At 43.8% G+C, this 23,088-nt stretch overlaps 1 protein-coding gene across 2 annotated transcripts in view; it reads left to right on the plus strand.

The window, feature by feature from the left end:
- RNASEH1 (ribonuclease H1) overlaps window positions 1-16,296 on the plus strand; it is a 35,546-nt gene extending 19,250 nt beyond the window's left edge. For both annotated transcript variants that reach the window (XM_088479525.1, XM_088479526.1), the window contains exons 7-9: window positions 2,987-3,071; window positions 3,174-3,298; window positions 15,112-16,296. In XM_088479525.1, the coding sequence (XP_088335651.1) occupies window positions 2,987-3,071; window positions 3,174-3,298; window positions 15,112-15,213 (312 nt within the window). In that variant the 3' untranslated portion in view covers window positions 15,214-16,296. The remainder of the gene's footprint in view (window positions 1-2,986; window positions 3,072-3,173; window positions 3,299-15,111) is intronic.
- Window positions 16,297-23,088: the final 6,792 nt, after the last annotated feature.

Below are 23,088 nucleotides of genomic sequence, written 5' to 3' on the forward strand. Positions count from 1 at the left end.
CGATTCGATAAAGGATTTGGTCCTCCAGGAGGCTATTAACTCCCTGTTGCAGGCAGGGGTGATAATCCCAGTTCTTGTGGTTTAACAAGGAGGGGGCTATTATTCCAATCTGTTTTTGGTTCAGAAATCAAATGGGTCTCATCGCCCTATTCTAAATCTGAAAACTCTCAAGTTTGTCCGTGTACCAAAGTTCCTTATTGAGACTCTTTGGTCAATTATTCTGGTAATGGAACCTTGGGATAGTATGGCTTTCCTGGACATTCTGGATGCGTATCTGCATGTGCCTAGTACGCCATCTCATCAATAATTTCTACAGTCCTGCAACATTATTACCAATTTCAGACACTGTCCTTTGGTCTATCAACGGCCCCTCAGGTCTTCAACAAATAATGGCAGTTATGACAGCCCACCTCAGGCGTCAGGGAGTCAGAATACTGCCATACTTGGACGACCTCCTGATATTTGCAGAGTCCAGCTGTTTTACAACACCATCTCCAACTGACCATTGCCTGTCTACAGATGCACAGCTGGATCATCAATTGGAAGAAGTCCTCCCTTTCTCTAATACAGCGGATGGTACCTCTGGGGCACTTATGGATTCTCAGACACAAAGGGTGTTTTTGCCAGGGGACAAGATTTCGGCCCTTTTATTGCAAGTGCACAAATTGCTCCGGAAGCGAAGGGTATCCGTTCTATCAGCTGATGCAGGTCCTGGGTTCAATGGTAGCCACCTTCAACATGGAGGAATATGCTCAGTTACACTCCAGGCCTCTGCAACAATAGGTTCTCTCACGGTGGAACGGGCAGTATCATCTAATGCGATCCCAGAGGATCCTTCTCACTCCAGAGATTTTTTTTTCCCCCTCCCGTGCTCGCTCTCTCTCCCTCTTCTGGACAAGTCGCCCATTTTGGATTTGAAATTGGGTGCTCCTCACCATGGAAGCCAGTCTTCGGATGGTGGGCGGTGACAGGTCATCATTCCTTTCAGGGAAGATGGACAAATTAGGAAAGTCACCTGCACATAAACATCCTGGAGCTTCGTGCAGTATACAAAGCTCTTATCCTGGCACAGGACCTCCTCCAAGGCAGGCGGGTCCAGATCCAGTCTGACAACGTGACCACAGTAGCCTATCTCAATCAAGGAGGCACGCGAAGTCAGGCAATCATGAGGGAAGTGGCAAACATTCTGATCTGGGAAGAACGTCATCTTCTGGCTATCTCCGCAATATTCATCCTGGGAGTCCTCAACTGGGAAGCGGCCTTCCTAAGTCGTCAGGACATACACGCCAGAGTGTGGGCTCTCCATCCGGGAGTTTCAACTACTGGTGAACAAATGGGGCCTACCAGATGTAGACCTCATGGCGTCACGTCACAACCACAAGGTCCCCCAGGTTACGGGTCCAGGACCAGAGATGCCTCAGCCGCCTTTGTTGATGTGCTGGCGGTGAGGTGGGACTTCAAGCTAGCGTATCTTTCCTCGGATTTCCCTCCTCCCAAGGGTCTTCAGGAAATTTAAGTTGGAAGGTGGTACTGGTAGCTCCTGCTTGGCACAGGCACCATTGGTTCACCGACATACGGAATCTAGCCATACACTCAGTTTCCAAGTGCAGGGTCCCTGCTTGCATGTGAACCTACTTCGTCTGTCTTTGGCGTGGCTCTGGAGTCTTCCATCTCAAGAGCCAAAGGCTTCTCCAGCTCTGTGATTCAGACGATGCTTAGGGCACGAAAACCTTCCTCTGCTCGCATCTATTAAGTAGTTTGGCACTCCTTTGGTCAATGGTGTTCCCACATAAAGTATGATCCTAAGGTTTTCAGGGTTTCCCGGGTACTTTCTTTTCTCCAGGCTGGTTTAGACCTCGGTTTCCGCCTGGCCACACTGAGAGTATAGTTTTCTGCGCTGTCAGTTTGGTTCCAGTGAAGGATCGCTTCTCCGCAGGATCTTAAGAACTTTTTTTCAGGGTGTCCTCAGATTTCAGCCACTTTGTCCCACCAGTGGCACCGTGGGATTTGTCTAAAGGGGCTACAGTCTCCCCCTTTTGAACCTCTGGACTCAGTAGATTTTAAGTGGTTGACAGCAAAGACTTTTCCTCCCTACTATCTCCTCTGCCTGCAGAGTCTCTGATTTGGCAGCACTCTGTTGCTCCCCCTTTTTGATTTTTCACCAGGATAGAGCTGTTCTCCATACACGGGCGGGTTGTCTTCCTAAGGTAGTGTCCGGTTTTCATGTGACTGAAGAGATTGTTCCAGCCTTCCAGTCTAAAGACCTTTCTGTAGTCGAAGCCTCCCTGGATGTGGTACGTGCTCCCCGTATCTAATGTGGATTGTACAAACTCTTTTAGAAAATCAGACGCTCTTTTTGTGTTGTATGGTTTTCACAAATGAGGCTGGCCAGCTAACAAAGAACTCTGGCTAGATGACTGCGCATGACTATCTCTCAGGCTGATCTCCCTGTTCCAAACACGGGGGCAGCACATTCTCTGTCTGTGGGGCCATCGTGGGCGTTTTGATGTGGTGCCTCTGCTGAAAAATTGTGTAAGGCAGCCATGTGGTCTTCTGTCCACACCTTTCTTAGGTTCTACGCCTTTGACACCTTTGCCTTTCAGGATGCTTCCTTTGGGCGGCGGATTGTACTTTCTGCTCAGGAGCGTTCCCACTCTTGGGGGAACTGCTTTAGAACATCCCCCATGGTATCCCTGTGGACCTTTGAAGAAGAAAATAAGTTATGGTAGACTTGCCTTTTATTAACTCTTTCATTGTCCTTCCTTCTCATGCCTTGGGCTTATTTACAAAACTGAATGCCTGTGGCTAGGGGCGGGGTATATGTGGAGGAGAACCCGAGGCATCCTTTGAGCTGAAAGCTTAACTGTTCTGTGCCTGGATCACTCCAATCACATTTCCCTATGGTATCCCTCTAGACCCTATGGGCCTCGAAGAAAAAGTTAACAAAGGTAAGTCTACCATAACTTTTTTTTTTTTTTCCACCCAGGCAGCGTGTAAAGCGATAGAACAGGCCAAAGGCCAAAATATAACAAAGCTTGTACTATATACGGACAGCATGTTTACAATAAATGGTAAGTGCCATTAATGGAGAAGAATACTAGGTTAGTAGTCACTGCTCCATGTGCCCTGGTTAGGAAGCCTGCATATCAATGTAACATCACTCTGTTCACCAGGTGTCACTAAGTGGATACATTCCTGGAAGAAGAATGGCTGGAAGCTGGCCACTGGTAAAGACGTCATAAACCGAGAAGACTTTGAAAAACTTGATCATCTTTCACGCGGGATTAATGTCAATTGGGTGAGTGCAGTATGAGTGAAATGTGTACCTTAATAGAGAAAAAATTGATGGGGAGAACTTCTATCAGTGCATGAAGGCTGACTTTACGTCTTAGGCCCTCATTCAGAGCCGCACGTTAACAACAGTACGCTCGTTGCGTTCCGATGTTGACTAACCGCGCATGCGTCTGTGTTACACTGCGCATGTGCGTACGGCAGATTGCGAGCTTTTTTTCTCTCGTTCCTAAAATAGCGTACAGGAAGTGACATGTCAAATGTGATTGACAGAACAGGGCGTTTTTGGGTGTTGACGGGGGTGGAGATGAAAAAACGCAGGCGTGGCGAGGCGTTTTTGGGGCGTACATACATTAGCAGATGCGAACGTCAAATGTGTTCGGACCGTCTCATACGTCACTGAAACATCCGCTTTCCCTTCAAAATGCTCGCACAGCTTAGGGTCAGGATTACTCGACCACATTGGCGATGGCCTTCTCCTCCGTCCCGGGACTCCACGATGGTGCAGCGATTAATCGCGGCTGGTCAGTAAAGTAATTAGTGTTGGATTGAAATCCGGCTTGGTATGTGTTTGGAAAGCAGTTTATTGGGATAGCACAAAAGCGTACGCAGGTGGAAATCAGAGCTGCTAATGTCATGATTACACAATCAATTAGCGTACATTTTTGGGGTTTTATTTTGGCCACAATTTGGTGGTTATGGCCTATTGTAACAATAATGTCATCATCTTTTAATTAGCTCCCCTTTTTTTTTGGTTTACTGTGGAATTTGCATCGCTATGTGATTTTTTAAACGTTCCTTAAAGAGGCCTTTTTTTTTTTTAAAGAGGGTCAGTTTTTGCGTTTAAGGCCAGGATTAAATGTAACCCATTTGTACAATAATGTCACAATACAATGTCAGTGTTTTGTTTTTAATTTATTGTTTACACACAAACAAATTGGCCTAATATTGTATTGCCTTTTTTTGTGGCCAAGATATTTGATCCAAAAAAAAATATAACATAACTACTAACATAAGCGTAAATACAAAATTTAAAAACATTTCACAAGAAAGGAGAGGGAAGTTTTGACCAGAAAGGAATATGAGCCAAGCACAGAAGGAGTGTGGGAAAAGTCGCCATTGCTGTCACCGTTTTCTCGCCCGTTTGGCTGGGTGAGGGTGGGCGCCAGACCGGGTCCGGGATGCCATCGGGCTGGCCTGTCCAGAGGCAGATGTTGTGGCCTCTGGACTAGGCACAGGGCTAGGCACATTTGGAGGATTGGCTGATGTTGTGCCAGAGGTGGAGGATCCGGATGTTCCGGCAGGAAGGGAGGTCGGCTCCACCATGTGCTGGCGAACGAGCTGCTCCAGGGCATCGGCGATGCGGATGTTGGCCCTGGTATTTTCCGCCAGGGCCTGACCAATGGTCACGTTGGCCGCAGCATTTTGCTCCAGGGCCTCAGCCACCCGTATCAGACTGGCGTCCATCCTCTGCAGAATCTCCGTATGGAAATCCGATTTAAAATTGAGTTCTGTGAGGAGGCCCACTGCCTGCGAGGGGGCACGCCCTGGACTGGCTTTTGCAGGGTCCTCAGCCGGATGTACTGGTTCCTCCCCTGCAGAGCCAGCAGAAATTCTGCGGCCAAGGCTCCCCTCTGGAGCAGACTCATCCGCCTCTGTCTCTGTTAGGAAATTGGAGAAAAGACTCACATTAGAATCTACATATTGGCACAATAGCATTTCTGAGTTGGTGACATCACAAGACTTACCTTGGCCAACATGAGGAGCCGCAAAGTCTGGCATGTCCGTATCCATGTTGGACACGCCAAACACCTCCACAGCCTGCACACACCCCTGTGCCATCTCTTCTAAGTCTGTCAACTCCAATGACACAGGGGTGGGACCCCCACCTGTCCCCCTTGCATGCCTAGCCCTGTCGGCAAGTTTTTGTTTGAGACGATATTTGAAGTCTGCCCATCTGTGGAATGAATTTGGAACCATTATCCTTTTTTTTACAATGGGGTTTGTTTATAGGATGGGAAAGTGTTTACTTACCGCCGTTTGACATCCCGGGCTAGACGGACATAATCACCCACCCTATTGACAGCAACGGCGACCTCCTCCCACATTCTCCACTTCTGGCTTTGGCTCATATTCCTGGCTGCCTGGGGCAGGATGTCAACGCACTTCTGGATCAAAACCTCCATCTCCTTGCTTGTGAAATGTGGCTGCCTTTTTTTTTTGCCAGCTTTGGCGGGTTGACTGGGGCCAGCAGTCTCTTCCATGTCATCCTCCTCACCTATTTGGGTAAATATGCAGATTTAGCCACTTCACAACTTGCACAATATTATGTTTTAAAAGAATCATTGACACAAAATGCATGAAGGCCTTACCGCCGCAATTTTGACCATTGTTTCCCTGGTTTGAAGCCATGTCTCTGCTTCCAGCATGAAATCATCCAGAAATTCTATGTGATTTCGTGACGTATTTATACATGCGTCCTTAGTTTGCGGCCGCATCATTGATTGTGCGTCCCTATGATTCATCCTTAATTTGTGCGGGAAAATAAACACTATTTATGGCTTGGTGTGTGTGGAGTCGAGGTGGGGTTGTTGGAGTGTTGTCGGTTAAGTGGTTTGGATTTGGTTGTTTGCGTTTGGAGGATTTGGCAGAGTTGGTTTTTTGTTTGTTTTTGCTACATTTCTTTGGTTTTTCCGTTCGCATTTTTTTCATTTTTTCCACATCCTTTCCTGATTTGGTAAGTTTTGTGCATTCAAATTTGTGGCCAATTGGTGTATTCTTCTGTTTTGTGGTTCGTTAATTTGTTTAACACTCATTTCATCTTTTTTAGTTTTTTTTGGTTTTCGGACCCAAAGAAGTTTTTTGTGGAAATCTTATATATTCGAGTTGGGTAAGTCCATTTTTTGTCTTGCATTTGCGAATTAATTACCGCATTTTTGACTGTTGGTGTAGTGACTTGCAATTGCGAATTAATTACCGCATTTTTGACTGTTGGTGTAGTGACTTGCATTTGCGAATAATTACCGCATTTTTGACTGTTGGTGTAGCGACTTGCATTTGCGAATTAATTACCGCATTTTTGACTGTTGGTGTAGCGACTTGCATTTGCGATTTAATTACCGCATTTTTGACTGTTGGTGTAGCGACTTGCATTTGCGAATTAATTACCGCATTTTTGACTGTTGGTGTAGCGACTTGCATTTGCGATTTAATTACCGCATTTTTGACGGCTTATTCATCATATAATCCAGTTTTGCTTTTCCCTTTTCCATTTTTTGGGTCCATTTGAACCCTATTTGACGTACGGTGTGCAATGTCGTTTTCATCGATGGCCAAATGTGTTTTTCCGCTATTTTCTGTGTTGGCTTGCAACAATTTTTAAACCAAAAAACACCCTCTAAATTTTTGAAGTCTCATTGTTGGCTTTTTTACAGTTTATACGTATCATGACAATACCCCGGCATGTAAGCAGCTATGGATGGTATCAGAAAGCTAAGTTGTTTTTTCTTACTTTTGGGGTGGGTCAAAAGCCTTACATTGTAAACTTTGAATTTCAGGTAGATCTGGGGCGAATTGTTCTGGCCCTGCTCCCGGAAGACGACCAACCTCAAACTCGTCCCAGGCGTAGGCATCGTAGGCATGCAAGGCCCCAGATATTTCGAACACGTGTCACCCTTTTTGGAATGCCCGATGATGAGGTTTTAAGACGCTACCGTCTACCTCCCAAAATCATCATAGACACTCTCTCATTAATAGAAAGTGATCTTGAGCGGCAAATTGACAGTCCAACAGCAATACCACCACTGACGCAATTTATGGCGGTGTTACATTTCTGTGCCTCAGGATCATTTCAAACAACGGTGGGAATAGTGGCGGGCATCTCCCAATCCTCCTTTTCCAGGATCCTGAGGGCAGATGGAGGCACTTTTCAAGCACCTCCATCATTTTATTCAAATGCCTTTGGATATGGGTGCCCTTAGTGTGGCCAAGGCCAATTTTTACCAAATAGCTGGCTTCCCACACATCATAGGGGTTGTGGATGGTACTCACATACCACTTCAGCCTCCAGCACGGCTGGAGGCAATATTTAGAAACAGGAAACACTATCACTCCCTGAATGTAATGGTGGTATGTGATGCCTCCCTCCAGATCCTGTCCCTGAATGCTAAATTACCCGGAAGTGCTCATGACTCCTTCGTCATCCGGCAATCAGGGATATGGCAGAAATTAACCAACCTACAAGCTGGTGATGCGTGGCTTCTGGGTAAGTGGAGACCTTTAGTACATAACAATGTTAAGCTTAATACACAGTGTTCCTGATGTGGTCTATTTTTGTTCACAGGAGACAGTGGATACCCTTGCATGTCCTGGCTGCTCACTCCTTATTTGGCTCCCACACCAGGGCCACAAAGTGCGTATAATTCCGCACTTACAGCCACCAGGCAAGTGGTGGAGCGCTGTATCGGCCTTTTAAAAGGCCGATTCAGATGCCTCCACCGCTCTGGTGGCGAGCTCCTGTATGTGCCGGATATGGTGTTGAAAATTGTGGTCCTGTGTGGGATATTTCACAACATTGCCATAAGGAGTGGTGTCCCAATGCAGCCAGAGGATGCCTTACCTGAGGATGGCCCCCCCGAGGTTGGTCGAAGGTCAGTATGTGGGGGGGCCATACGCGATGATGTGGTGGCCAGATTTTTTAGGTAAGTTTGAACAAAACTCCAGTGTTTATACCTAATGTGTTTGTGTTTTTTGGCGAACATCTAATTTTTTTTTATTTTTCTCACCATCTTCTGTTTGTTCACATAATCTTTGGCACTCCAACGCTCACTACTTCCTGCTACCCTTACCAAACCTGGATCTGGTCCTTTTGGGCATATATTCTGGAACCCATATCGCAACGCCATGTTTGTGGAATCATGTTGGCATGGTCCTTCGTCAACCAGTTCTTGATTTTGTGTTTTTATTTAATTATTTCTTGGTATGTGTTGTATTTGAATTTATCACTGTGTATTTTTTTTGGGAGTGACCACTTTGTTTTCTCTGTTATGTTGTGAATAAATGTTTGAAGAGTGAAATGGTCTTCCTTTTTTGGGACGTTAACAGCAAGTGTAACCAGGTTAACACAAGTTACATTTGACTAAGGGGTAAACCAGTACTGACGCCAGTTGAGCAAAACTGAAATATGTTTTCAGCTTCCCAATCCACACCAAAAGGAAGCCTGGCCCAACCTTGGGATTTGTAAGATTGGCCTAAGCAGCTTGCGCACCAAGTAGGAACCTGGAAAATGTAGAAATCTGTAATTGACACTACACCCAAAAAGGGAAATGACATTGTTACTGTTATGTGTTTCTGGTGTCTGTTTGACATACAAAGACAAAACACAATCTAACTTTTAAAAAAGGGAAATCCTTGCAGGAACTTATGTCAGGCTAAACTATCTTGGTTTTGGTTTTTAAAAATGAGCCACAACGTATATTTGTCTTAATAAATTTATTTGGAAAATAGAACCAAAAAAAAAAATCTAATGCCGAAGGAGGCCAGACAGCCGGTCGAGGGCCACCAGAAGGCCGATTACATGTTGGCGCATCTGCCCCACAACATCCGCCACCTCTTGCCGACGCCTCTGTTCCTCTGTGGGTGAGAAAAGTGTGTGGGTTAATACAACAATAGGGAATCCACAGAAAAACTTTAAAAAAAAACCAAATCACTCCTAAACCCAAAAACAGAAATAAAAAGGGTGGGCTGGCAAAAATACAAGGCCTAGGTACAAATTCCCACAGGTATGATATGTGTATGCTTAAATCACCAGGAAGATGTAAAGGCAAACCTTCACAATCAACAAAAGTCAAGCCACAAAAACACGAAGAAAGGCACGACACATGATTACATACAAACAGTTTGTGCTTTAAAAAAAAAATTAAAAAAACATACCGGGAGACAAATCGGGAGCTCCGGCCAAACCTCCATGATCCTCCTCGGAGGATCCGTCATTCCCCAAAGAATGGGGCGGAGTTATGCTGGACTCCGGGGAGGGGGTAATTGGAAGAGGGGTGGGTGGAGGAGAGGGGGAAGTGGGACGGAGGGGAAGGAGGCCCGACATTTCCGGGAGAGGGTCTGGGAAGGATGGGGAGGAGTGGGGAATAGGGGAAAGATTTGGGGTGGAGTGTTGGCTGGGGGTTGGGGAGAGTGGGCGGGAACGCCGTCTGGACGGACGTTGATGGCGGAGTCTTGGCTGTCCCCCTAAAATATGTCAAAGAAATTGCGTTTAGTTTATGGACAAATCCGGGCAACCAAACAAAAACAAAAAAAAAAAAAAAAAAAATAAAAACAAAAAAAATAGCAGTAGAATTAAAAAATCAGAAATAGAGGGGAAACATGCAGACGCAGATATGAGTACAAATAATAAATAGAACAGACAGGAAAACATGCAGACGCAGATATGAGTACAAATAATAAATAGAACAGACAGGAAAACATGCAGACGCAGATATGAGTACAAATAATAAATAGAACAGACAGGAAAACATGCACACGCAGTTTGCCCCACAAACACAAACATTAAAACCACAATACATAACACTTACTTGCCAGGATCTGCATGCAAAAGCATGCCAGCAAGCGGGGCGTTCGCCGTTGCAGGTCGGACCACCTGCGCTCCAGCTGCCCGATGTTGCGGCGTGAGCCGAAGGACCGCAGGCGGGACCGTACCTCCGCATACGCGGAGCGCTTCTGCCGGTTGGTCATGGGTTGAGGCTGGCTGGTGATCCGGCGATCCATGACCTCCGTAAGCACCAGCAGCTCACGCCTGGTGAATGCGGAGGCTCTCATGATGGCAATGGTGTTTTTCTTAAAAATCATTTTTGATAAAGTGTGTAAAAATTTTCTGATTGGCTAATGTATTTTGGAAATTAACAGGAGCAATTTTATTGGTTAGTGTATGAGTCATGTGTTCGACAGGACCAGAAATCTCTGGAGAGTTAGGATAGGCTTGATGCAGTGACATGCGTAAGCAAATTTAAATAAAGAAATGAACCCAGGGAAATATGCGGGGATCCACAGCAATAGTACAATTGTTTAATTGTGGTTCACATGTTTTTTGAACAATAAAAGCGAATGTTTCATCCGTACGTATTCTGCGGGTAAACACAAACACGGACAAGAGTAAAGTTTCTTGCATTGTGTTGAAAGAAAACAAACAATTAAGCTAATTGATACATTGATTGGCATGATACGATTGATGGAGGTAGGCAGAATAAAGGAGCAGGTAATCGACATCTGACAAGGCCACTTCCTGTTTATACGTGTGCGTGCGTTCCTTTCAAGCCATTTCGGGGATGTACGCTCGCTATTTCGTACGCTCGTTAGTTAGAGGAGGGGTCGTCAGAGTTTAGGGAGGAATTTTAGATGCGAACGAAAATACGAGCGAGCCATTGAATTTAAATATTTTTGTACGTACGCCCGCTTGCGAGTGGGTCTGAATGAGGGCCTTAGTGCACAGACCTTTTTATTATGTACCTTTTTTTTGCATATCTGTCCATTCCTTTTTTTTTTTTTTAACCTTGCGGCTAAAGCTTCTGGTTTAATGCCCGGAGCTATTCAATTATTATGTAGTTTCCCCACATTTGTAGACCTGCAGCTAACATGCTTTAACACACAGATTTTGAGTTAAGTGCCCAGAATCTATATGAAAGGTTACCCTGCGCGTTAAGTCTCAATGTGCATTTAATGCAGATTTTCCCTCGCAGCTCCTGATAAACCCCACGACGAATTGAATCTGCCCCATAGTGCCTATGTACCTTGTTTCACAAGACCTTATGCCATGTATGCTGCAGAATGTACCTGTTACTTTGCATAACTTACAATGTACTCAGTAAAGTTGCATGTCCTTGCATCAGGAGTAGTAGTTCCATTCCTTAGTATAGCACTTTACTCCCAGACAGCAATAGGGCATCTGTACTGCAGACTCTTTCTGCCCTTTCCAACTTAACAAATGTATTCGTGCAGAGGTTCCCAAAATGGGGCCTCAAGGCACTCTAACAGTTCCGGTTTTAAGGATATCCATGGCTGACGACGGATGGTTAAAACAAATTGAGTCAGCTTATGAAAACACTTGTGCCCAATCATGGTTATCCTTACAACCTGGACCGATAGGGTGCCTTGAGGACCGAGTTTGGGAACCTCCTGTATTAGTGCCTAGATTCAGGATCTGACATGGATAAGGAGTGATCCTATGGTATGAGCCAGAAAGGAGTGAGGATTTGTAGTGTGTAATATATCAATATTTTCATTGGTAATTGTGTTGTCAGAGCAGCAGATATAGTACTTATCTCTGCAAAATCGCTACAGGTGCAAGTTAGCTTATGACTCTGCTATTCATACTTCCCCAGTTTAATAATCAACATATTAAGCTGGCCATACACCAGACCAACTTTCCTCCAACCATCCAGCTGGTTGGAATGAAAATCTGGTAATGTATGAGACCAAATGACAACCAGCCATGTGTTCCCAAAAGAATCGGTATGAAATACCGCCGTCCCTCTGGCCGGCAGTTCGAATCCCGGCCGCGGCAGGCCGACAGAAGCAGAGATCCCGGCAGCGGAAGCTCGACAGTGCTGGAAATCCCGTTCGTCCGCAGGTAAGTAAAAAGTAACCTAACCCTCCTTAGGGGTGCCTAACCCTAACCTCCCCCCAAGTGCCTAAATCTAATCCCCCATGTAAGTGCCTAACCCACCCCATACCCGCTGTCTAAACCTAAGTCAGCCAGGGGGTGTGCCTAACCCTCCCTCCCCTTAGCCTAACCCTCCCGGGGGTGGTGCCTAACCCCAAGTCCCCCCCCCGGGTGCCCTAAACCTAATTCCTCCCCCCCGCGGCTGTCCACTCACGGCGCCCGGCATCCCTTCGATCGGGATGCCGGGTGCCTGTCTCCTGGCGCTTGGAAAATGACAGGTGTCTAGATATAGACGCCTGTCATTTAACCTCCCGCCGGGATAAAGCAGTCGGGAAGCCGGCTGTCGGGATTAAGACAGCCTTAAGACAGCCGGTTTCCCAATTGCATCCCGTTCCCAAACACCTGAAAATGGACAAAAACTGCTGTTCAGACAAGTTGGTTAAAACCGATTTAACCAACTTGTCTGAACGACTGTTGTCTGTTTTCTGGTGTTTGGGAACAAAAAGCTGATTGTCATTCACTCCCATACATTACCAGATTTTTATTCCAACCAGCAGGTGCATAAATATTGGGACATTGACAGAATTTTCATATTTTGGCCTCTATTCACCACCACAATGGCTTTGAAATGAAACAAACAAGATGTGCTTTAACTGCAGACTTTCAGATTTAATTTGAGGGTAATTACATCCAAATCAGGTGAACAGTGTAGGAATTACAATGGTTTCTATATGTGCCTCCCACTTTTTAAGGGGCCAAAAGTAATGGGACAAACTAAACAATCCTAAATCTAACTTTCACTTTTTAATACTTTATGCGTTCCAGACTTCAGGCTGTAATTGCAACAGACATCACCAGACGCTGGGTTTCATCCCTGGTGATGCTCTGCCAGGCCTCTACTGCAAATGTCTTCAGTTTCTGTTTGTTCTTGGGGCATTTTCCCTTCAGTTTTGTCTTCATCAAGTGAAATGCATGCTCAATCGGATTCAGGTCAGGGGATTGACTTGGCCATTGCATAACATTCCACTTTTTAGCCTTAGAAAACTCTTTGGTTGCTTTTGCAGTATGCTTCGGGTCATTGTCCATCTGCACTGTGGAGCGCCGTCCAATGAGTTCTGAAGCATTTGACTGAATATGAGCATATAATATTGCCCGAAACACTTCAGAATTCATTCTGCTGCTTTTGCCAGCAGTCACATCATCAATAAATACAAGGAAACCAGTTCCATTGGCAGCCATACATGCCCATGCCATGACACTACTACCACCATGCTTCACTGATGAGGTGGTATGTTTTGGATCATGAGCAGTTCCTTTCCTTCTCCATACTCTTCTCTTCCCATCACTCTGGTACAAGTTGATCTTTATCTCATCTGTCCATAGGATGTTGTTCCAGAACTGTAATGGCTTTTTTAGATGTTGTTTGGCAAACTCTAATCTGGTCTTCCTGTTTTTGAGGCTCACCAATGGTTTACATCTTGTGGTGAACCCTCTATATTCACTCTTGTGAAGTCTTCTCTTGATTGGTGACTTTGACACATATACACCTACCTCCTGGAGAGTGTTCTTGATTTGGCCAACTGTTGTGAAGGGGTTTTTCTTCACCAGGGAAATAATTCTTCTGTCATCCACCACAGTTGTTTTCCATGGTCTTCCAGTGTTGCTGAGCTCTCCGGTGCGTTCTCTTTTTAAGAATGTTCCAAACAGTCTATTTGGCCACACCTAATGTTTTTGCTATTTCTCTGATGGGTTTGTTTTGATTTTTCAGCCTAATGATGGCTTGCTTCACTGATAGTGACAGCTCTTTGGATCTCATATTGAGAGTCAACAGCAACTGATTCCAAATGCAAATGTCATACCTAGAATCAACTCCAGACCTTTTACCTGCTTAATTGATAATGAAATAACAAGGGAATAGCCCACACCTGTCCATGAAATAGTTTTGGAGTTGATAGTCCCATTACTTTTGGCCCCTTAAAAAGTGAGAGGCACATATAGAAACCGTTGTAATTCTTACACCGTTCCCCTGATTTGGATGTAATTACCCTCAAATTAAATCTGAAAGTCTGCAGTTAAAGCACATCTTGTTTGTTTCATTTCAAAGCCATTGTGGTGGTGAATAGAGGCCAAAATATGAAAATTCTGTCAATGTCCCAATATTTATGCACCTGACTGTAGATGTGTCCTCATACATCTAGTCTCAATACACCACGCAGCGCGACTTGCCTGGCGTGAGTGAGCCGCCAGGTACCGTGCAGTCTATATAAAGCACAACGGAGCTTGGAATGAAAAAAGCTTCGACCACTGCATTGTAGCACTTCGTATAAGAATCAGAGACTCAGTCACGCACAGATATAAAATTGTCTTATCAAATTAATCCGCACAGTCTGCTGGTGCGTCCTAATCACATCAAAATCCGATTTTAGACACATTGTCGGCAAAAAAAGACACCTGGTGCAAGCAGAGTCGCACGGTACCCGGAGCGCTGAGAGGGGCCTTTAGGCGTGACTTCTTCAGCAAAGATGTGTAAGGACACATCTGTTTGGCCAGCTGTAGGCATATATTTTTTGTAAATTAATTGAAATTGCCAAACAGGAATTTGTCACTATGAAGCAGGATTTTTTTTATTTTAAATCTCTATTTGCAGCATTGTTTTGATCGTTTATAAGGAAATATAGAAATCTGTGATTTCATCAGAGATTTAAAATCTTGGATACATTGCAATGCTCTTGCCAGTGTTCGCTACATTTGGGAACCCCAGTTGTAATAAATGATCATATTGAAATGAATGAGAACCAGTCTATGGAGGTCTTCATTACTAGCCAAGTATGCTAATTAGAGTAGTGTGAGATTTGTACGCCCCCTCACACATTCCAAAGCAGTGATAATTGGTTTTTACCACATCTCTAGTGATTTGGAAGTCTTTAAATGATTTCCTGTATTATCGTTGGGATGATACTGGCTATTGGAGGCTCACAATAGGTACATAAATGGCAATTAGCTTTCAATAGTGCATGTACAGCCAACAAAATAAGCTCCTTCACTAATGTAGAATCTCTGGACAAACGTTGTCTTGGCTGCCTGGCATTGTTAGGTAATCCTCTACTATGGTGGTTCTCTGACCTTTAATAAGTCATCACTGTCTCTTTTAGATGCACATTCCCGGCCATGCTGGTTTTCAAGGAAATGAAGAAGCTGATAAACTCGCCAGAGCAGGAGCACAAAAATCATCTGCCGGAAGCAGCCAGCTGTGATAGAGACTTCTGCATGTATAGAGCAAAATAAATGAACACTCATTGAGGCCTTAGGTTTTTCAATATGTATTTATATTAATGATTAACAAGTGTCCAGCATACCCACACCACATTATGGCTGTTTAGCTTCAATAACCTACAAACCACACACATCCCCCTCTTCTGTGACCAGTAGAGGAACTTTTTGTGTATATATTTTGTTTATTTTCATATAGCTGTATAAAATGAATCCTATATTGATTAAAGCCCCAAAACTTCAATGTCTGTTTCCAGGTCTGGGGTAATCCTTAATGTTATCCAGTTGAATCTACTGAGCCAAAATATTTAGTATGTTTTACTTTTCTCACATTGATGGGGCACATCCACTAGCAGACATAGAAACGACTGCACGATTACTACATTGACAAACGTCTGCACGATTACAGTCTGTGATGTGCCTACACTGAATGATCAGTCGTTCAGTGTAGGCACATCAATCATCCCCTAACATGCTCAACCTGACGTTCTAGTCAGGTTGACTAGCATGTTCGGGCGATGATTGATGTCAGAAACAACCAGCGGGAGTGCACATCGCTGGTCATTTCCGACATTTACATCCCCGATGTGTGCCCGATCACTGAACGATTGCACGATTACGGCATCGTAATCGTGCAATCGCTCTATGGAATCGGCTAGTGAATACCCGGCATAAGGGTTTTCTTTTATTAATGTGATGTAAATAGTACAAATGTGTACATTATGCAAATACTATACGTTACAGCACATTTTTTGTAATGCTAAGTATGTGCTGGTATGTTGGTTTTGGAATTTTGAGCTTAAACTCCTATATTGCAATTTTTTTTTTGCATTGTGCAAAATCACTGATGCAGGTATGTTTTTCATCCACAGATTGTGCTGTAATGGCAGTAACTTCTGCGCTGATGTAAAGGTCTCTAGCCTCAGTCATAGGCATGTGACATGTTAATATTTTCATCAGCAAATAAAGCGATCAGTGGTTTTAGCACAATTGTTTGTGGTATGAAATTTCGAATATTCATTTTATATTTAAAAAAAGACAAATATTCATTAAAAATTTCAATTTTCTTTTTGAGGCTGGCATGTAATCCTGAGTGTCGTTTTGTGCTGTGCATAGTAATAGCCCATTATATTGCATTAGTTGCACTTTTTTTTTTTTTACTTAAGGTGCTACAGGCTGTCCACAGCACCATAAAAGAGTGGAACACAAATTAAAATCTATAAAATCAGAGCAAGAAGTGCAATACACAATATCTAACCATAGCAGAAGTATATGGCATATCTAAAGAACATTACCATAAATGCACATGTGGGGCAAAGGAAAGCGCTGGGAAATCCAGGAGGGGAGTTAGATTATAATGTCATCAGCATACGGTATAGATGGTTTTGGAGGCCGAAGGTACCAATCGGATATCAAAGGGAGGAGATATAGAGGGAGAACAGAAGTGGGCTGTGAACGGACATCTCCAGTTAGAAAAAAGAAGGGGAAGGTGAAGGTTGATGAGAAGTGATTCATGGAGACAATGGAGGGGGAGGTTGGTTGACTGCGTCAGAGGCAGCAATCAAATTAAGAAGGATATGAAGAAGTAACAGAATTGTCTGTGAAAAAATAATTGGTGTCTTTGGTGATGGCAGTTTCAGTAGACTGGTGGTGGTTGAACCAGATTAAGGAGGGATGAGAAGGGCACTGGAGGAAAGGATTGCTGTAATGCAGAGGTAGACAATCTTCTCAAGGATATGGAGGTATCGGGAAGGAGAGAGATTGGGCAGTAATTAGAGTTAGGGGCAAGGGATGGTCTTCCTTAGATCTAGGGTGAGACAAGGGTGTGTTGAAGGAAAAAGTGGAAGAGAGTCCAAGATGGTAGCTAGGATAAGTGGAGAGAAGCTAGAAGGAAATGTAAGGCCATTGGGTGGTGGTGGGGAGGAGGAAAGCACTGAAATAAGATGCTGGGGTAGGAAATGACATTGAGAGAGGCTTTAATTGGGGGGGGGGCAGAGAAGGGAGTTGAAGGTAGCAAGGATGTGACTGGGATTGGGAGGAGGTAGGAGATTTGATACGTGAGATACACTAGGGAAGAGTAGGAAGAGAGCATGAATTGATTGCAAATGGAGGCAGTCAATGGCTTGACAAAATTTCTAAAATCTAGGAGCCAGGATGAAAGTGTAGGAGCCAGAACACTGTGTCCCCCCCAAAAAAAAATTACAGGAGTGATAGAGCACAGCGGTGTTTATGCAACTGTTATACACACACTATGCTAGTCCACAAAATGGTCGCAGTTGAGTGGATATAGTAACATGGAGGCCCCCTCAATGCTCTGCACAGCTCTTCTGCTCCACCCCCGACCCTCCAGTAATAACGGATCACATTTCATATAAAACAATGGTACCAAAAAGTAAAACGGAACCTCCCTCTACTCATGGTCACACTACTATTCCTCTGAAGCTGCTCCGCAATCCCTGGCCATGCATAGACCCTATTACTGGAGAGCTCTATGCAGCCAGAGACAGTAGACAGCCGGGATGTACAGGAGGATCAGTGTAGACTGAGACACAGCATGGGTCAGAGCAGGCTGGGATGCAGAGGAGGAGTAAGCACAGCACAGGCCGGGACGGACACAGGCACAGCAGTCACCATAGACGACACTCAGCACATGCACTCCTGTGCATAAAATGAACGCTGCAATACTATAGGCAAGAATCTCTGCGGGAGCTGAAGAGGATCTGCTTCCTCCCTCTCTGCAAAATCTGGTAGCCATGGCGACCTGGCCCCTGGGATTTGTCAAGCCCTGGTCTAGAGTGCCAGGATTGGGATGCAGAGTGATGAAGTCTGACAGTGATAGCTGGGGCAGTGGAGTTTAGAGAAAAGGTGAGAGAGAAATAATAAACTGAGACAGATTGGTCAATTCAAGAGGATGAAGATAGGAGTGAGGAGGTGTAGAGAAAAGAGAAGGGTCTAGAGAAGAATGGTTGTGCTTGGGGTGAGTGATATTGGGGGAGGTGATGGTGGAAGGGAAAGTAGAACAGATGGTGTGCAGGGAGAAGTTTGTGAATGCCGATGTTGCAATAGAGGAAGACTAGGTCAAGCATGTGACTGCTGGTAAGGGAGAGCAGCTTGGATACAGCAGCATCATCTGTGGGATTGTCCAGTGCTATATTACAGTCACACAGGATACTAGAGGGAAGGTCAAAGGAGAGGAAGTTGGGGAGCCAGATGGCAAAGTTATCTTGGAAGTGGGAGGTGTACCTGGGGGCTGTAGAATAACGGGGCACAATAGTGAATAGGGGGAAGTGGTGGATAGAATGGACCTTGAAGAAGGGAGGATTCCGTGGGAAGTAAGGTACTTCACGGGGAGATAAGGGATCCCACGACACCACCATGTCATCCACCAGGACAAAGCGTGTGGGAGAGATGCCCGCAAATTAAAGTGCAGCGAGGGATGTATCGGACTACAACTACTTGAGAAGTTAATAAATTCCCCATTGCCACTCCCCCCAAAAAATGCACATTTAGATAAAATGTACATATTTATATTTTACATTGTGTACATAGGGTTTGATCGGTACTAGCATAAATCTAAGATGGAACTGGCCCAAGAAGCTTATTCTAAATAGGGAATGAAGAATTAACAGGTGATAATTTTAGTGCATACATATTATTATGCCTGTGTGACCTATAGGTTCAAAAAGAGCTCAACCTACATTTGTCAGAGATGTGCAACTTCTTTGCATAATTGACTCTACCATCATAGGTACCACATATATAACTTGCAGTACTGTCTTCAAAAACATTGCCACACTCCGCTGTGTGCCTCCTGACCCTAACAGATGGCTTACTGTTTGCTTACTAGCAATGCACCATGTTGCTAATGCTGGGTATACACTTAACGATGTGTACCCAGTACGATGTCATCCGTGGCAGGTCCCGGCGGGGGTGCTGGCATCGGCAAGTAAACACACACTTGCTGATGCTGGCAGAAATTGAACGATGCTGCATGCAGGTCCGACGGGCGATGTCGCTGATGCGCAGGCGCGTGCATCGTCAGCGACATAACGGGTACCCACTGGCCGATGTGCTAGATATGTTATCCGATCCGCCGGGTCGGACGATATATCCAGTGTGTACCCTGCTTTAATGTAGTCAGCAGTACTAAGGAGACCACTGAATCTGATAGATCCCTTATTGAATGGATGGGGTTGGTTACGGGATCCCGGCGGTTAGAATCCCGATGCCGGCATCCCAACAGGGTTAGGATACCAACACCTGTCGGTCAGTATCCTAACCCTCCCTCCCCAGTGCCTAAAGTCCCCCTTCCCGCACCCTAAACCTAACCTTCCCTCCTTAGTTCCTAACCCTCGGGATGTCGGCGGCAGGTTTCTGACAGGTGTCGGTATTCCGGCACTGGAATCCCCACGGTCGGTATTATTACCCTATCCCAATGGATGTGCTAAGGGAACAGAAGACTGAAGTTCCCAGAACATCACTTTGGCCCAGGTAAGGTACACTTTTAATCTTGTTTGCTTTTAAAATTTTATTCTGGTCTGTTAATATGAAGCTTGGTCTTTATATACAGTAAGTTTTGTAGTTTGATGTATAGCTTTTTTTCTGGACATCCATGTACATACTGTATTGTAACTCATTTAGATTGCACCTCTTAGCAGCTAGCTGGATGTAATCTTCCACAATGGCAAAGGCAAGGTGTACTGTAGAGGGAGAGACACTGAATATCTGCAGACAGGTTTAAGCGTGTGTGTGTATATTTATAGATCTGTGTGTGTATGTATATATATATATATATATATGTGGCAGCGGCACTCCCCAGTAGAAACTTTATATATATATATAAGAACAACTTAAAATTTGAAGAAAAACAGGCTTTGAAACAACTTAAGACAGACCCTAGTTTAGTCATAAAAATAGAAGTCTTATGAAAGACTTCTCAATAATCTTACAATTCAATATCAAGATGACCTTTCAAATTTACTCATTAAAGCACTTAAAGAAGGTGTAATCTGTAAGGAAGAGTTTAATTTTTTGTTTATCAAAAATCCAAGGATCCCCTTGTTTTATCATATCCCAAAGGTGCACAAAATAGAGATATTCCCCCTGGTCGCCCAATAATTTCGGGTGTGGGTTCTTTAACCTCGAACCTTTCACATTTTCTAGATCTTAAATTTTTCACAAAAGGTTGTAACTTTAGATCTTATTTGAAAGATTCAACCAGTCTATTGAGATTAATTAAGGATACAAAATGGTTATCTTATTACAGATGGGTAACAGTTGACGTACAAGCACTTTACTCGTCCATACCACATCAGAAAGGCTTGGAGGCGGTGGAAGAATTGTTATCAAATTCACCCGAAATAATAATAGATGAAAGGATTTTTATTCTAAATGGACTTAAATTCATTTTGGAGCATAACTTTTTTGAATTTGAGGGAGAATTCTTTTTACAAAAGCTGGGCACAGCTATGGGCACAAAGGTTGCACCATCATATGCTAATATTTTGATGGGTAAGTGGGAGGAGCAATATATATACAATTCAGCTTTTGTCAATAATATCGTTCTTTTTCGGAGATATATTGATGATCTTATTTTGATTTGGGCAGGAGATGTGGAAAGTGTTAATGACTTTGTTTCATACATTAATGTAAATGAATATAATTTAAAATTTACCTTTAAAGAACATAAAAGTACCATAGAGTATCTGGATATTGTCCTCCGTAGTGAAATTGATAAGGAAGTGACTACTAAAACCCACTTTAAAGAAGTAGACGCAAATAGTTTTATCCCTGCAACAAGTAATTTTCCAGTCTGGCTCGATAGTGTACCTTATTCACAATTTTTAAGAATACGAAAGAATTGTAGTAATGATGAGCAATTCCAGGGTCAATCAGAGATGTTGAAGGACAGATTTTTAGAAAGAGGATATCATGAAGGAAAAATAATGAAGGCCTCATAGTCGTGGATAGAGCCTCACGACTCGGTAGAGAGGACCTTCTGAAAGAAAAATTGGTTCCCCTTAATGAGAATAGATTTAATAATAGACCTTTTGTTACACAGTATAATAGAGAGAGCAAATTGATTAATAAGGTATTAGATAAACACTGGTACATTTTACAAAAGGATCCCATTTTAGGCCCAAGTCTCCCATCCAAACCAAGACTTGTTTACAAACGGGCAAACAATATGAAAAGCATTTTAGCCCCCAGTAGATTAATTAAAATCAAAGAAAGTGAATTAACATCCCAGAAAGAAAAGAATTTTTTGAATAATAAAAAAACGGGATGTTTTCCATGTAAAAAATGCATTTGTTGCAAATTTATGGAGAAAAAAACGGTTGAAGGACAAATAAAAGAAGGTATACCCTACAAGATCAGAGACATAATTACTTGTAACACCGACTTTGTAATCTATAGAATCACTTGCGGGTGTAACAAAGCTTATGTAGGCGAAAAGATGTTTAAAGATCCGCATACAGGAACACATAAGAAACATCAAAAATAAAATAACCACTCACAGTCTCCCGAAACATTTTCAGGAATTCCACCAGTCAGACACAAAAAGCCTTACTTTTACAGCATTAGAGCACATAAGGGAGAATGAAAGAGGGGGTGATAGAGAATTACAGTTATCAAAAAGAGAGTCTTATTGGATTTTTACATTAAATACTATTGTTCCTAATGGTTTGAACGAGAATATAGACATAGTGTCTTTTTTGTAAGGTTGTTTGTTTCGTAAATAGGTGCTTTATCTGAACTTTAGAGAATGTGGCATTTTGTGAAATTCTAAATCTTATGAGGAATTGGCAATTTGTATCATTACATTATTTGAATTAGTGTTTTGAATTAAAGATATTGTCACAATTATTTCACTATCACTTGGGTTAATATTTAGCAAATTCTATTAGAATATTGGGAGTTATTGTCCTTTAATGAGGTAATATGGTTATGGTATTTTAATTTGACATCACATTCCCTGTTGGTTTATATATGATGTCTTTTTAATATGGGTGAATTTTGGTCATACACAAAATGGCCACCATAGATAAGTCCGGTGATCCCCTTTAATAATAGTGTCCATCTAAAGACAAATCGTCTATAAAATGGTCGCCATGTCATAGGGTTTGTAGGGTGGTGGTTGTCACATATAGATTAGCTACTGGAATTAAGCTCCTGAATTAAGCCCCGCTAGTGCTAAATAATTAGGGTAAAGCGCTTAAGATTTGTCCGGTCCAGTAGCCGGGCGGCATAGTATCACATCCCTATGATCGGCGTTTGGGTAGATTATTTGTCCGCCGAATCATGTGATCTCCGAAGGAGGAGATGAAAGGATAATTTCATTGGCCACTGCTGGAACGCTGTGACAGAGTGGAACGCATAAGCTGGAGCAGTGATGGATTGATTCCATTGGCTACTGCTGGAACACTGTTACGGAGCGGAACGCATAACCCGGAAGTTAGGCATTATTTCTACTTCAGGGTCCATAGGGTGTCCACAGGGTTGACCTTGGGGGTATAGCTGGATCTGGATCCATGGGCACCACGCAGTTAAAGCTTTAGCTGCTCCCAGGATGCACTTGGGTCCGTCCTCCTCTATACCCCGCCCCCGGCCACAGCACCTCAGTTTGAGTTGGTGCCCGGCCGGAGTCGGGTCACCTGCGCAGGGGGGCTGCAGGAGCAGCCCCCAAAAGCTTTCTATTTTTATTTAAAAAAAAAAAAAAAAAAGAGCCTGTTAGATTTTTATTTTAAAACAGAGGCTCTAGTGTGGCAGCGACGGGCTGTCTATACAGACGCCCACGCTGCCGCTCTCCTTCCCCGCTGGCGCCGTGACGCCAGTACTGCACTGGGGATCGCGGCGGG

This window comes from Taudactylus pleione, unplaced genomic scaffold, assembly GCF_031769625.1.
Source record: "Taudactylus pleione unplaced genomic scaffold, aTauple2 ptg000238l, whole genome shotgun sequence".
In the NCBI taxonomy this organism is placed as follows: Eukaryota; Metazoa; Chordata; class Amphibia; order Anura; family Myobatrachidae; genus Taudactylus; species Taudactylus pleione.